Raw genomic sequence first — 13,412 nt, forward strand, 5'->3', positions numbered from 1 at the left:
AATCAAATTATATTTACGAAAAAGTATTTGGCACAAATTAGTAAAGACCTGCTTCCCCTGGCCATAGCGTAAATGGTCACGTCCTTGCTTGGAACAATCCATTTTTCAAGAAGGGGACTATATTATTAGTCAATATTTAACTTAACTTTTCTTTATTTCAGAAATATATACATGTACTTATATTTATTCTGAAATATAGTTCAATATTGGTATTTATCCTCTGCCAAAATTAATTTGTAGAACAAATCGTTTATTTCAAACACCCCTATCCCAATAGTCTCAACTTGACACTTCCTTGTTTTTCGAAAGTTTTATTTTGTAGAAGTTGGCTAGCAAAATTGGACATGAATCCTGTTGGAATATGGAGATGACTTGATTCATATTTCTTCAACTTTAACGTTTAGCTTAGGTTGTCCATGGCTGTAAATATACGCTAGCTACATTGAGAAGTTCGAAGTAGGGGAATATGTTATCCGCGGTCAACGAAGATTTTAGGGTGAAGTTTCCACTACATTCATTGGTCTGGGAAAATGATTACAGGAATTTGGAAAACGAGTCAACAAAGGTATGTCAAAATATGGACACTGAGTTAGCTACAACTACTCACCTGGTTGGCCGCCTTTTTATAGCTACATCTCTATCTGCTTCAAAATGGCTGAAACCAGCGTTAGCTACTTGGCTAACTTCTTGCTAGTTACCGGCGTTAGCTTCTTGGCCTGACATGCATAACCATACAATTTGACTAGTGTAATTCCTAGCTATGCAATTATATCCGTTCACAGAATGCCATGTTGCAACAATGATCGCGATGATACACGTGTATTTTAACTTAACTAACTAGTCAGCCTTCTAGCGAATACTTTGCATGGGTTATTAACTGGTGTTCGACACGACACCAGGGGTGTGTTCATTAGTCGCAGACCGTTGCCGGAAACCGTTTCATTTAGGATCCAAAGATTATGGATATACTGACAAGATACATGTCTCTCCGCCCAAACAATAGGAGTCGTTGTCCACAAAGCGGCACGGTGGGCTGTCTGTCTCTCCTTCATTTGGATTGGTGGATACATCTCATTGTTGTAATCTGGTTTTGAATATTCGATGGGTTGTTGACGTCAACTGCCTGTATTCAATGGAGAGAGACGCTGTGCTACAGGGAGTTACCGGATTCCTTAAAGCAAGGTGTAATATCTTTGATTCCCGAACCTAATAAGGATAGTCTTTATATAGACAACTGGAGGCCCATAGCCTTTGAATAATGATGGAAAATGATTTGCCCTTGTATTTGCTAAGAGGTTGAAACAAGGCTTATATCATATAATTGATGAAGAACAATCTGGTTTTATGCATGGTCGCCACATTAGTCATAACATCAGGTTGATCTTAGATATGATTGACTATAATGACCTCATCCTTGATGATAGTTTTCTTATGTTTGTTGATTTTTATAAAGCTTTTGACACTGTAGAACATGAGTTTATGTTCAAAGCAATAACTTTTTTTCGGTTTGGTAACTTTTTTTTAAAGCAGTCCCAACTTTATATAGTGGTTGTACTAGCTCTGTGAAATTAGCTCACGGGACATCCCGTGGCATTAGGCAGGGCTGCCCAATTAGTCCATTTTTTTTATTGGTTACTCAAATTATGGCTCTTCATATAAAGAAAGCGAATTTTCAAAGCGTTTCAGCACTTGGCAAGGAATTTAAACTATGTCAACTGGCTGATGATACCACCATATTTTTGAGAGACAGGAATGAGTTTTCTAAAGTAGTTTCCTGTATTGAAGACTTTTCCATAGTTTCAGGTTTGAAAATTAATATCAATATATCAGTCTTATTTCCACTCAAGGACTGTGTTTTACAGGAAGTATATTTACATTTACGTCATTTAGCAGACGCTCTTATCCAGAGCGACTTACAAATTGGAAAGTTCATACATATTCATCCTGGTCCCCCCGTGGGAAATGAACCCACAACCCTGGCGTTGCAAGCGCCATGCTCTACCAACTGAGCCACACGGGACCATGGTATCCCAATTAAAGATAAGGTGACTTATCTTGGAATTGTTATATGCAAGGATGAAAAACAAAGGAGTGAATTAAACTTTAACCCCATTATTGAGAAAACATAGAAGAAATTGAACCTCTGGTTACTGAGAGATATTTCATTATATGGTCGGGTTTTATTGTCCAAAGCTGAAGGGTTATCGGTTTATGTCTTGTTATCACTTGACTTACCCCCTAAAATTGTAAAGGACTGAGAAGATGTTTTATCATTTTATTTGGAGGAACAAGCCTCACTATCTACGGAAAGATATTCTCAGTATTACCCAAGAACAAGGAGGTCTTGAGGTTTTATATTTCAATACTCTAAATAATACTTTTAAAATAAATTGGAATCTGAAGTATATTAAGAACCAGAACAGTATTTGGAATGTTTTCCCTAAGTATTTATTTGACTCTGTTGTTGGTTTAGAATTTCTGCTTCGGTGTAATTTTGATGTTGATAAAATCCCAGTAAAATTGGCCAAATTCCATAAGGAGACACTTTTAGCTTGGATGTTAGCATATAAACATAATTATTCCCCTCACAGATACTTTCTATGGAACAACAAAGATATACGATTTAAAAACAAGTCTCTTTTTTTGCGAAACTGGTTTGAGAATAAAATTATTTTGGTTGGTCAGTTACTGAATGAGGATGGATATCTACTCTCATATGGGGAATTTCTTGATAAGTTTCGAATTCCAATAACCCCAAAATAATATGCATTTGTTTTTGATGCAATTCCAAGGGGTGTTGTATTTTTTATTTTATTCCTCTGTGTTTGATGTAAGTAACAGATTTACATTCAAATATATTCATTGGAAATATTAACATCCTCAAAGGTAAATGTAGTAATAAACAGATAAGGAATATTGTCTGTGATACTACAATTCCCTCAGCAAGATTTTTTGGTTGAATGTCTATGGGGATATACAATGGGGGAAAGCATGGAAAATTGCTAACAAATATTGTATCAGTAACAAGGTAAAGAATGTTTCATTTAAAATGTTACATAGAATTTATCCTGTGAAACATGTTTTGGAAAGATTCAAGCTGAATATTGACTATAATTGTGATTTCTGTGGAATGGAGAAGGAGACCATTTTTCATTTGTTTTTTTACCTGTATTTATAGTATAATTATTGGGATTGACATACAGAACTTTCTTACAAAGAAAACAGGACCAGTTGTAAATGTAATGGTTTTGATATAATTTATTTAAAAAATTCTGACATTGATAAAGATGTAGTATGTTTAATTCAACTGCTAATAATATTAGGTACGTTTCATATTCACAAATGCAAATGGCCTAATTCAAAACTTAAGTTATTTTACTTTATAAATGAATTTAAACAATATGGCACTAGTTTAACTAAAATGAAAAACAAAAAGGCAATTGAAACTTGTTGTATTATTAATGAATATGATTTGTTTGTTTAGGATTCCTGGCAATGTAAATAGTTTATGTATGCTTGTTTGCATGTGACTATTCCTCTTTTGTTAATAACAAATAAAAATAATAAATGAATGAAAAGCTATGCTGATACCTCATGCTATAAATATGCATAGCCTTCTCGAGACAACTTCGATAGTGTTTTTTCTCAAATTTTCCGGGATGTCAAATGTCCCACTTTTTATTTAACCTTTATTTAACTAGGCATGTCAGTTAAGAACAAATTCTTATTTACAATGATGGCCTAGCCCGGCCAAACCCTCCCCTAACCTGGACGACGCTGTGCCAATTGTGCGCCACGGAGTGGCCCACTGGCTTAGACCGCTGCACCACTCGGTCCCACTTATATCGGTACAGTCGTAAAAACATAATCATTACGAAACTTCTATTAGATCAAATAAACATCACATAGCAATTAAGCCATAATTTTTTGTTGTTGACCAAATTCGACACTCTCTCATTGACATCCATACAAAGCGTATTGCTTGGTTGGCGAAACAATGAAAAAATAGCCACCTGCTGGATGGAGACAGATTTTCTGCCAAGTTGGGCCTTTCTTTTCCTCTTCCTCTCCCGGTGTAATCATAATGCCAAAAACTTACAAAACGTTTCTATTGGACAGGTTTAGCAAAGAGGGCGGGGCCTACCTGAATGTGTCCAATAGAAACACTTGTTTTTGTTGCTTGGGGTAATGATTAAGCCCCAGAATTTGTCCAATAGTAGGCAGGGCAAACCCATTTTTGTGATCTCGGGTCTACACTGAACAAAAATATGAAAGCAACATGTAAAGTGTTGGTCCCATGTTTCATTAGCTGTTCCATATGCACAAAAGTCTTCTTTCTCTCAATTTGTTGACATCCCTCTTAGTGAGCATTGCCAAAATAATCCATCCACCTGACAGCTGTGGCATATCAAGAAGCTGATTAAAACCTCTAACGAGTCACAAACCCGGATCCGGGATCCCCCCCATCAAAAAAGCTGACTAGCATAGCCTAGCCTAAAGCCACAGGGATATCATATCATAAAATGTTCATGAAATCACAAGTCCAAGACACCAAATGAAAGATACACATCTTGTGAATCCAGCCATCATTTCTGATTTTTACAATGTTTTACAGGGAAGACACAATATGTATTTCTATTAGCTAACCACCATAGCAAAAGACACAACTTTTTTTTCCCCACCATTTTTTTCCTACATAGGTAGCTATCACAATTTCGACCAAATAAAGATATAAATAGCCACTAACCAAGAAACAACTTCATCAGATGACAGTCTGATAACATATTTATTGTATAGCATATGTTTTGTTAGAAAAATGTGCATATTTCAGGTATAAATCATAGTTTACCATTGCAGCCACCATCACAACTCTCACCAAAGCAACTAGAATAACTACAGAGACCAACGTGAATTACCTAAATACTCATCATAAAACATTTCTGAAAAATACACAGCGTACAGCAAATGAAAGACAAAGATCTTGTGAATCCAGCCAATATTTCAGATTTTTTAAGTGTTTTACAGCGAAAACACAATATAGCATTATATTAGCTTACTACAATAGCCAACCACACAACAGCATTGATTCAAGCCAACAATAGCGATAACGAATAAACCAGCAAAAGATATTTAATTTTTTCACTAACCTTCTCAAACTTCTTCAGATGACAGTCCTATAACATCATATTACACAATACATATAGAGTTTGTTCGAAAATGTGCATATTTAGCGGCACAAATCGTGGTTATACAATGAGAATAGTAGCCAAGCTGCCAACAATATGTCGGGAGAAATCTTGGGAGAGGCACCTAATCTAATCAGTAACTAATCATAGACTTGACTAAAAAATACAGGTTGGACAGCAAATGAAAGATACATTAGTTCTTAATGCAATCGCTGTGTTAGATTTTTAAAATTAACGTTACTACGACATACAGCGTGCGTTAAAGCGAGACCGCACCGAAATTAATGGCGGAATATGAGTTTTACATTTTTCAACAGAACAACGAATTAACATCATAAATAGTTCTTACTTTTTGATGAGCTCCCATCAGAATCTTGGGCAAGTTGTCCTTTGTCCAAAAGAATCGTTGCTCGGTTGTAGATTGTCGCCTTCAACTTTGGAATTAGCAGTAAACATTAGCCATGTGGCCCAGACGTGCCCAACTCACTAGAACGCAGCACAAATAAATACCCGAAAATCGCAATATACTGATATAAACTGATATAACTCGGTTTAAAATAACAACATTATGATGTCTTTAACACCTATATCGAATAAAATCAGAGCTGGATATATCTAAGGGCTATAACGGGAGCTTTCTAGAACGCCATCCTGAGGTCTGTCTTGCGTCATGGCGAAGGAAGGAAAGAGAGGACCCCACGTTGCCAGCCCATTTATAAGGCCTCAGATCTGCCTAGCAACTCCATTCCAATTCTCACTATTTGCTGACATCCAGGGGAAGGCGTATGCAGTGCATCTCAACCAATAGAAGACATGCAAATTAATAAACTGACCTCAGAACAGCCTGCAGATTTCAGATTTCTCACTTCCTCATAGGAAAATTGCTCCAACTCGAGTTCTGTTTTACTCACAGATATAATTCAAACGGTTTTAGAAACTAGAGAGTGTTTTCTATCCAATAGTAATAATAATATGCATATTGTACGAGCAATAATTGAGTACGAGGCAGTTTAATTTGGGAACGAAATTTTTACAAAGTGCAAACAGCACCCCCTATTGAGAAAAGGTTATTAAACAGCATGATCATTACACAGCTTGTTCTGGGGACAATAAAAGGTCACTCTAAAATGTGCAGTTTTGTCACACAACACAATGCCTGCCACATATGTATCAAGTTTTGAGGGAGTGTGCAATTGGCATGCTGACTGCAGCCAATGAATGTTAATTTCTCTACCATAAGCCGCCTCAAGTATGTTTTAGAGAATTTGGCAGTACATTCAACCGGCCCCCCAAACCGCGGACTTTGTGTAAGCACTCCAGCCCAGGACCTCCACATCACCCGGGATCGTCTGAGGCCAGCCACCCAGACAGCTGATGAAACTGGGTTTGCACAATCAAAGAATTTCGGCACAAACTGTCAGAAACCATCTCCGGAAAGCTCATCTGCCTGCTAGTCATCCTCACGAGGGTCGTGAACTGAATGCAGTTTAGCGTCCTAACCAACTTTAGTGGGCAAATTCTCACCTTCGATGGCCAAATTTGTATTTGATTTGGCCATCGAAGGTGAGCATTTGCCCACTGAGTGCAGTTCAGCGTCGTAACCGACTTCAGTGGGAAAATGCTCACCTTCGATGGCCAGTGGCACACTGGAGAAGTGTGCTCTTCACGGATGAATCCCGGTTTCAACTGTACCGAGGAGATGGCAGACAGCGTGTATGGCGTCGTGTGGGTGAGAGGTTTTCTGATGTCAACGATGTGAACAGAGTGCCCCATGGTGGCGGTGGGGTTATGGTATGGGCAGGCATGTTTCAGCATGATAATGCACAGCCCCATGTCGCAAAGATCAGTACACAATTCCTTGAAACTGAAAATATCCCAGTTCTTCCATGGCCTGCATACTCACCAGACATGTAACCCATTAAGAAGATTTGGGATGCTCTAGATCGACGTGTACGACCGTGTGTTCCACTTCCCACAATATCCAGCAACTTCACACAACCATTGAAGAGGGGCAGGACGATATTCCACAGGGCACAATCATCAGCCTGATCAACTCTATGTGAATGAGATTTGTCACGCTGTATGAGGCAAATGGTGGTCACACCAGATACTGATTGGTTTTCTGATCCACGCCCCTACCTTTGTTTTGTGACCAACAGATGCATATATGTATTCCCAGTCATGTGAAATCCATAGATTTATTTTATTTCAATTGACTGATTTCCTTATGAACTGTAATTCAGTAAAATCTTTGAAATTGTTCACTGTTCATCAAAATAAATAAATCACAGCATGACTAGTAGTTTTGACCTGATTTAAGTACAATACAATTGGAAATTAATGTTGAAAGTTAAATTTATTTTCCTAAAATGTAAATGATGCCGTCTCTGCTTCCTGTTGACAAGACATTTGGATAAATAGCCCAATGTCAACTGTTTTAAAGTGCCCAAATGAATGACTAATATGCAGAAACAGTTTGTTATATATTGAAAACCTAAACATAAAATGTACTATCTACACATACAGTGCCTTCAGAAAGTATTCATATCCCTTGACTTATTACACATTTTGTTGTTACAGCCTGAATTCAAAATGGATTAAATCAACAAACAAAAAAGTTCACCTGTTATATAACACACAATACCCCATAATGTCAAAGTGAAAACATGTTTTTAGACATTTTTGCAAATGTATTGAAAATTAAATGCAAAAATAACTCATTTTCATAAGTATTCACATCCTGAGTCAATGCATGTTAAAATCACCTTTGGCAGCGATTACAGCTGATTCTTTCGGGGTAAGTCTCCAAAAGCTTTGCACACCTGGATTGTACAATATTTGCCCATTATTCTTTAAAAAATTATTCCAGTTCTGTCAAGTTGGTTTTTGATCATTGCAAGGCATTCCCTTTCAAGTCTTGCCATAGATTTTCATGCAGATTTAAGTCAAAACTGTAACTCGGCCACTTAGGAACATTCACTGTCTTCTTGGTAAGCAACTCCAGTGTAGATTTGGCAGTGTGTTTTAGGCTATTGTCCTGCTGAAAGGTGAATGAATTGCCCAGTGTCTGGTGGAAAGCACACTGAAACAATTTTATCCTGGAAAAACTCCCCAGTCCTTAACTATTACAAGCATACCCATAACATGATGCACTATGCTTGAACATATGGAGAGTGGTACTCAGTAAGGCGTTGTATTAGATATGAACCAAACATAACACTTTGTATTCGGGACAAAAAGTTAATTGCTTTGCAAGATTTTTTAGCATTATTACTTTGCCTTGCTCCAAACAGGATAAATATTCTGTACAGGCTTCCTTCTTTTCGCTCTGTCAATTTGGTTAGTATTGTGGAGTAACTACAATGTTGTTGATCCATCCTCAGTTTTCTCCTATCACAGACATTAACTTATGTATAGTACCAGTCAACAGTTTGGACACACCTTCTCATTCAAAGGTTTTTCTTAATTTTTTATATTTTCTACATTGTAGAATAATAGTGAAGACATCAAAACTATGAAATAACACCTATGGAATCATGTAGTAACCAAATAAGTGTTAAACAAATCAAAATATATTTTATATTTTTCAAAGTAGCCACTCTTCATTGATGACAGCTTTACACACTCTTGGCATTCTCTCAACCAGCTTCACCTGGAATGCTTTTTCAACAGTCTTGAAGGAGTTCCCACATGTGCTGAGCAATTGTTGGCTGCTTTTCCTTCACTCTGCGGTCCAACTCATCCCTAACCATCTCAATTGGGTTGAGGTCGGGTGATTGTGGAGCCCAGGTCATCTGATGCAGCACTCCATCACTCTCCTTCTTGGTCAAATAGCCTGGAGGTGTGTTGGGTCATTGACCTGTTGAAAAACAAATGATAGTCCCACTAAATGTAGAAAATAGTACAAATAAAGGAAAACCCCTTGAATGAGTAGGTGTGTCCAAAGTTTTGACTGATACTGTTTTAAAGTCCCCATTGGTCTCATGGTGAAATCCCTGAGCCTTTCCTTCCTCCCCGGCAACTGAGTTAGGAAGGATGCCTTTATCTTTTTAGTGGCTGGGTTTTATTGATCCACCATCCAAAGTCTATTTAATAACTTCACCATGCTCAAAGGGATATTCTGTCTGCTTTTTTTATTTTAACCCATCTACCAATATGTGCCCTTCTTTGCGAGCCATTGGAAAACCTCCCTAGTCATTGTGGTTGAATCTGTGTTTGAAATTCACTACTCGACTGAGGGACCTTACAGGTAATTGTGTGTGTGGGGTACAGAGTTGAGGTAGTCATTCAAAAATCATGTTAAACACTATTATTGCACACAGAGTGAGTCCATCCAATGTAATATGTGACTTGTTAAGCACAATTTTACTCCAGAACTTATTTAGGTTTGCCATAACAAAAGGGTTGCATACTTATTGACTGAAAACATTTCAGCTTTTTATTTTTTATTAATTTGTATTAATAAAAAAAAAACATAATTCCACTTTGACATTATGGGGTGTTGTGTTAAGGCAGTGACCAAAAATCTGAATATAACCCATTTTAAATTTGGGCTATAACACCTTTCTTTTGTTAAAGTTACGCCGACAGCGTCATTGCGTTTTGGTACACCAGAATTACATTCATTTCCAATGAAACGCTGCGTTTGCCTTGCAGCATTGCATTGCAGAGGCAGTTGCAGTGCGTTCGGTGTGGTGCATACGTATGCTTCAAACTGTATGTGTAGACGGCTTGACAGAAATGGTAGCAGAAGGTGAATGTTGAACTGTTGTTGCATACACATCCAGATGATGCTGCGTACTATTTTGTGCAATGACGCTGTCGGTGTGTTCGAAGCGTTAAGGGGTGTGAATACCTTCTGAAGGCACTATACATGTGGAACAATAGTAATCATGGGCTGTTCCAAAATACCACAACTAAAAAGCAAAATGGAATCTGGAGATATTTTTTACATCACTGGTTATAGGACAACTTGCAGAACACAATGAGCTACATTTTAGAATGTTGTATTTTGATACAGGGGTCACCAAAACAGAAAGAGAAACGCAACACTGTTTTGTCAATCACTTATATCGATTATCACGTTGAAATCAATTGCTTGATAGGGGGGGTTTATGTCCTGTTAACTACCACAGCTCACAAACCATTCCCGAATCTGGGAATAATGTGTACATCCCTTGTTAGAGGACAAATTGTAGAAGACGGCTAGCTACATTTTTGAAGTGTTGCATTTTGATTCAAGTGGGTCGCCAATGCGGTAATTGTAAGGCAACTATTTTTTTGTTAATCACTTCCATGGATATCACGTTGAAATCAATAGAACAGGGGCAAACGTTTAGGGTGTAGCGCTGTTTAAACTAACACTATTCAAATGCCACACGGAAACTTGAAATAATCTATACATAGTTGGTTAAATGAGACTTTGTAGAAGGCTTATATCTATATTTTTGAATATCGGATGTTGATTTCAGGAGGCTGCCTTCACGGAAAAAGGAACAAACGTACAGTTATGAATAGAACTACTGTTCTCTGAAGGATGGAACAAGGTATAGCATACTATGGGGTGTCAATGACCAATCTTATTCACCTGAAAACTGAAAACTCGCCAATCTGGCGAATGGATGCCGAGCCTGCCCTCGATAGCACCACCTTCCTGGCTATAATACCGGGCCTTGCATTTATTTCCGCAATTCAGTACCACTCATCAGCGAGCCCAAACCCCTTGACGGAGCAGGGAGCAGTAGTTATATTTATAACTGTAGTTTCCCATTCAGTCGGTCACTCTGTATAACATACTATGGGAACATACAATCACACCCCAAACTGGCTCAGAGGGTACCAAACTAGGAGTCCCACAGCAGCCTAAGCACACACAGGTTCCACCGGCTCCAAAAAGGGGTTACAGAAGCCACCTTTTTCCCCAATAATACTTACCCGAGAAGCCTGAACTGTTGGAGCCCCATATAGAACCTGCTGCATCCTGGCTATGCACACTGACACGCTGCCACTGCAGCCAAAGTCCATAGTGTCACGACTTCCACCGAAGGTGGCTCCTCTTCCTGTTCGGGCGGCGCTCGGCGGTCGTCGTCACCGGTCTACTAGCTGCCACCGATTCCCTTTTCCTTTTCTGTTGGTTATGTCTGTATTAGTTTCACCTGTTTCTCGTTTGGGGTTTTATTCAGGGCTATTTAAGCCTTCTAGGCCCGCCTGCTTTTGTGCAGGCTTGTTTTCTGTTCTGTTTGTGGATGGTTGTGTTTGGTTATGTTTTTGGACTGTTTGGTGTCCTGTTTTGGGGAGGTCATTATTTTCGCTTGTTGTTGTTGGCGTGACCTTATTCTTACCGGAATAAATACAGCAAACCCAAAGAACCCTCTGCTCTCTGCGCCTGACTACGCACCCACCACTCCTAGCTACGTGACACACAGACCATACAGTTTCAACAACAATACTTACCTTGCGAGCCTGAAATGTCAACTCGTACAAGGACCCGCAAGTCCAAAACAACAGAACACTTGTCATGACTTGGTAAAGAGCACACACGCTGCATAACATCGACCCGGCCTCAGACAACCCCATTCAAGGTAATTTCACCGGAAGACACTTTCTCAGAAAGCCAGCCTGACGCCCAATGGAAGTTGAACCCAGCTGGAGACAATGGTCAGACGAACTGGTCTGAGCCAAATCCTCCTGATCATGTTTCCACCTCAGGCAAACAGGACGGCACTTGTGAGTATCTTCATTGTGAAACCACATACCCTAGGGCACGGTCGGAGATTCAAACTCGGCTGGTTAGACTTTTTGAAGCACTAGCTACACAGGCAGAGTAGAAAGTAGTGGGTTTTTAGCAAACACAAATCCTACCCAATCAAGGAAGCATTAGCTACACAAGCAGAGCAGAAAGTAGTTGTTTTTAGCAAATACAAAGGACCGAGTTTGGGAAACCCTGATCAAGGTGGATGAGTACTGTCTTTGAGTAAATTAATGCGAATTGAGGAAATTAATGTGAGCCCCGGTATTATAGCCAGGAAGGCGTGTTTTCAGTTTTCTTCCAGTGAATATGATTGGTCGTTGACTCCACATAGTATGTTATACCGAGTGACCGACTGAAAGGGAACCACTTTTCTGTAAGTTAATTTCAACTAATCATAACGCGTCATAGGATATCAGGTTTGCTGTTATTTAAAGGAAAATGTCCATTTTTCTACTTCATTGCCATCCTTAGCACCAGCCCAACATCAATATATGTGAAAATGGCACGTTTCTATTTTTTGTAGTAAAAAAGATGGCGAAAGATAAGTGTTTCCAATGACCTCATCAACCAATGCCTACTCACAATTGGTCAAAATCACACAATAATTAAAAAATATATATATATATAATAATTCACCTTTATTTAACCAGGTAAGCTAGTTGAGAACAAGTTCTCATTTGCAACTGCGACAAGATGAAGCAAAGCAGTGCGACACAAACAACAACACAGAGTTACACATGGAATAAACAAGCGTACAGTCAATAACACAATAGGGAAAAAAATAGTCTATATACAGTGTGTGCAAATGGCGTGAGGAGGTAAGGCAATAAATAGGCCATAGTAGCGAAGTAATTACAATTTAGCAGATTAACACTGTAGTGATAGATGAGCAGATGATGATGTGCAAGTAGTGATACTGGTGTGCAAAAGAGCTGAAAAGTAAATAAAAACAATATGGGGATGAGGTAGGTAGATTGGGTGGGCTATTTACTGATGGACTATGTACAGCTGCAGCGATCGGTTAGCTGCTCAGATAGCTGATGTTTAAAGTTAGTGAGGGAAATTTAAGTCTCCAGCTTCAGCGATTTTTGCAATTCGTTCCAGTCACTGGCAGCAGAGAACTGGAAGGAAAGGCGGCCAAAGGAGGTGCTGGCTTTGGGGACGACCAGTGAGATATACCTGCGGGAGCGCGTGCAAGGTGTGTTATCGTGTTGTTATCGTGTAAGGTGTGTTATCGTGTTGTTATCGTGACCAGTGAGCTGAGGTAAGGCGGAGCTTTACCTAGCATAGACTTATAGATGACATAGAGCCAGTGGGTCTGGCGACGAATATATAGCGAGGGCCAGCCGACTAGAGCATACAGGTCGCAGTGGTGGGTGGTATAGGGGGCTTTGGTAACAAAACGGATGGCACTGTGATAGACTGCATCCAGTTTGCTGAGTAGAGTATTGGAAGCTATTTTGTAGATGACATCG

At 39.0% G+C, this 13,412-nt stretch overlaps 1 protein-coding gene across 1 annotated transcript in view; it reads left to right on the forward strand.

The window, feature by feature from the left end:
- Positions 1-310: 310 nt before the first annotated feature.
- LOC120050091 (ankyrin repeat domain-containing protein 13A-like) overlaps positions 311-13,412 on the forward strand; it is a 38,054-nt gene continuing 24,952 nt past the window's right edge. The window contains exon 1 of the mRNA XM_038996770.1: positions 311-565. Coding sequence (XP_038852698.1) covers positions 467-565 — 99 coding nt within the window. The 5' untranslated portion in view covers positions 311-466. The remainder of the gene's footprint in view (positions 566-13,412) is intronic.

The sequence above is a fragment of the Salvelinus namaycush genome, chromosome 1, assembly GCF_016432855.1.
Source record: "Salvelinus namaycush isolate Seneca chromosome 1, SaNama_1.0, whole genome shotgun sequence".
NCBI lineage: Eukaryota > Metazoa > Chordata > Actinopteri > Salmoniformes > Salmonidae > Salvelinus > Salvelinus namaycush.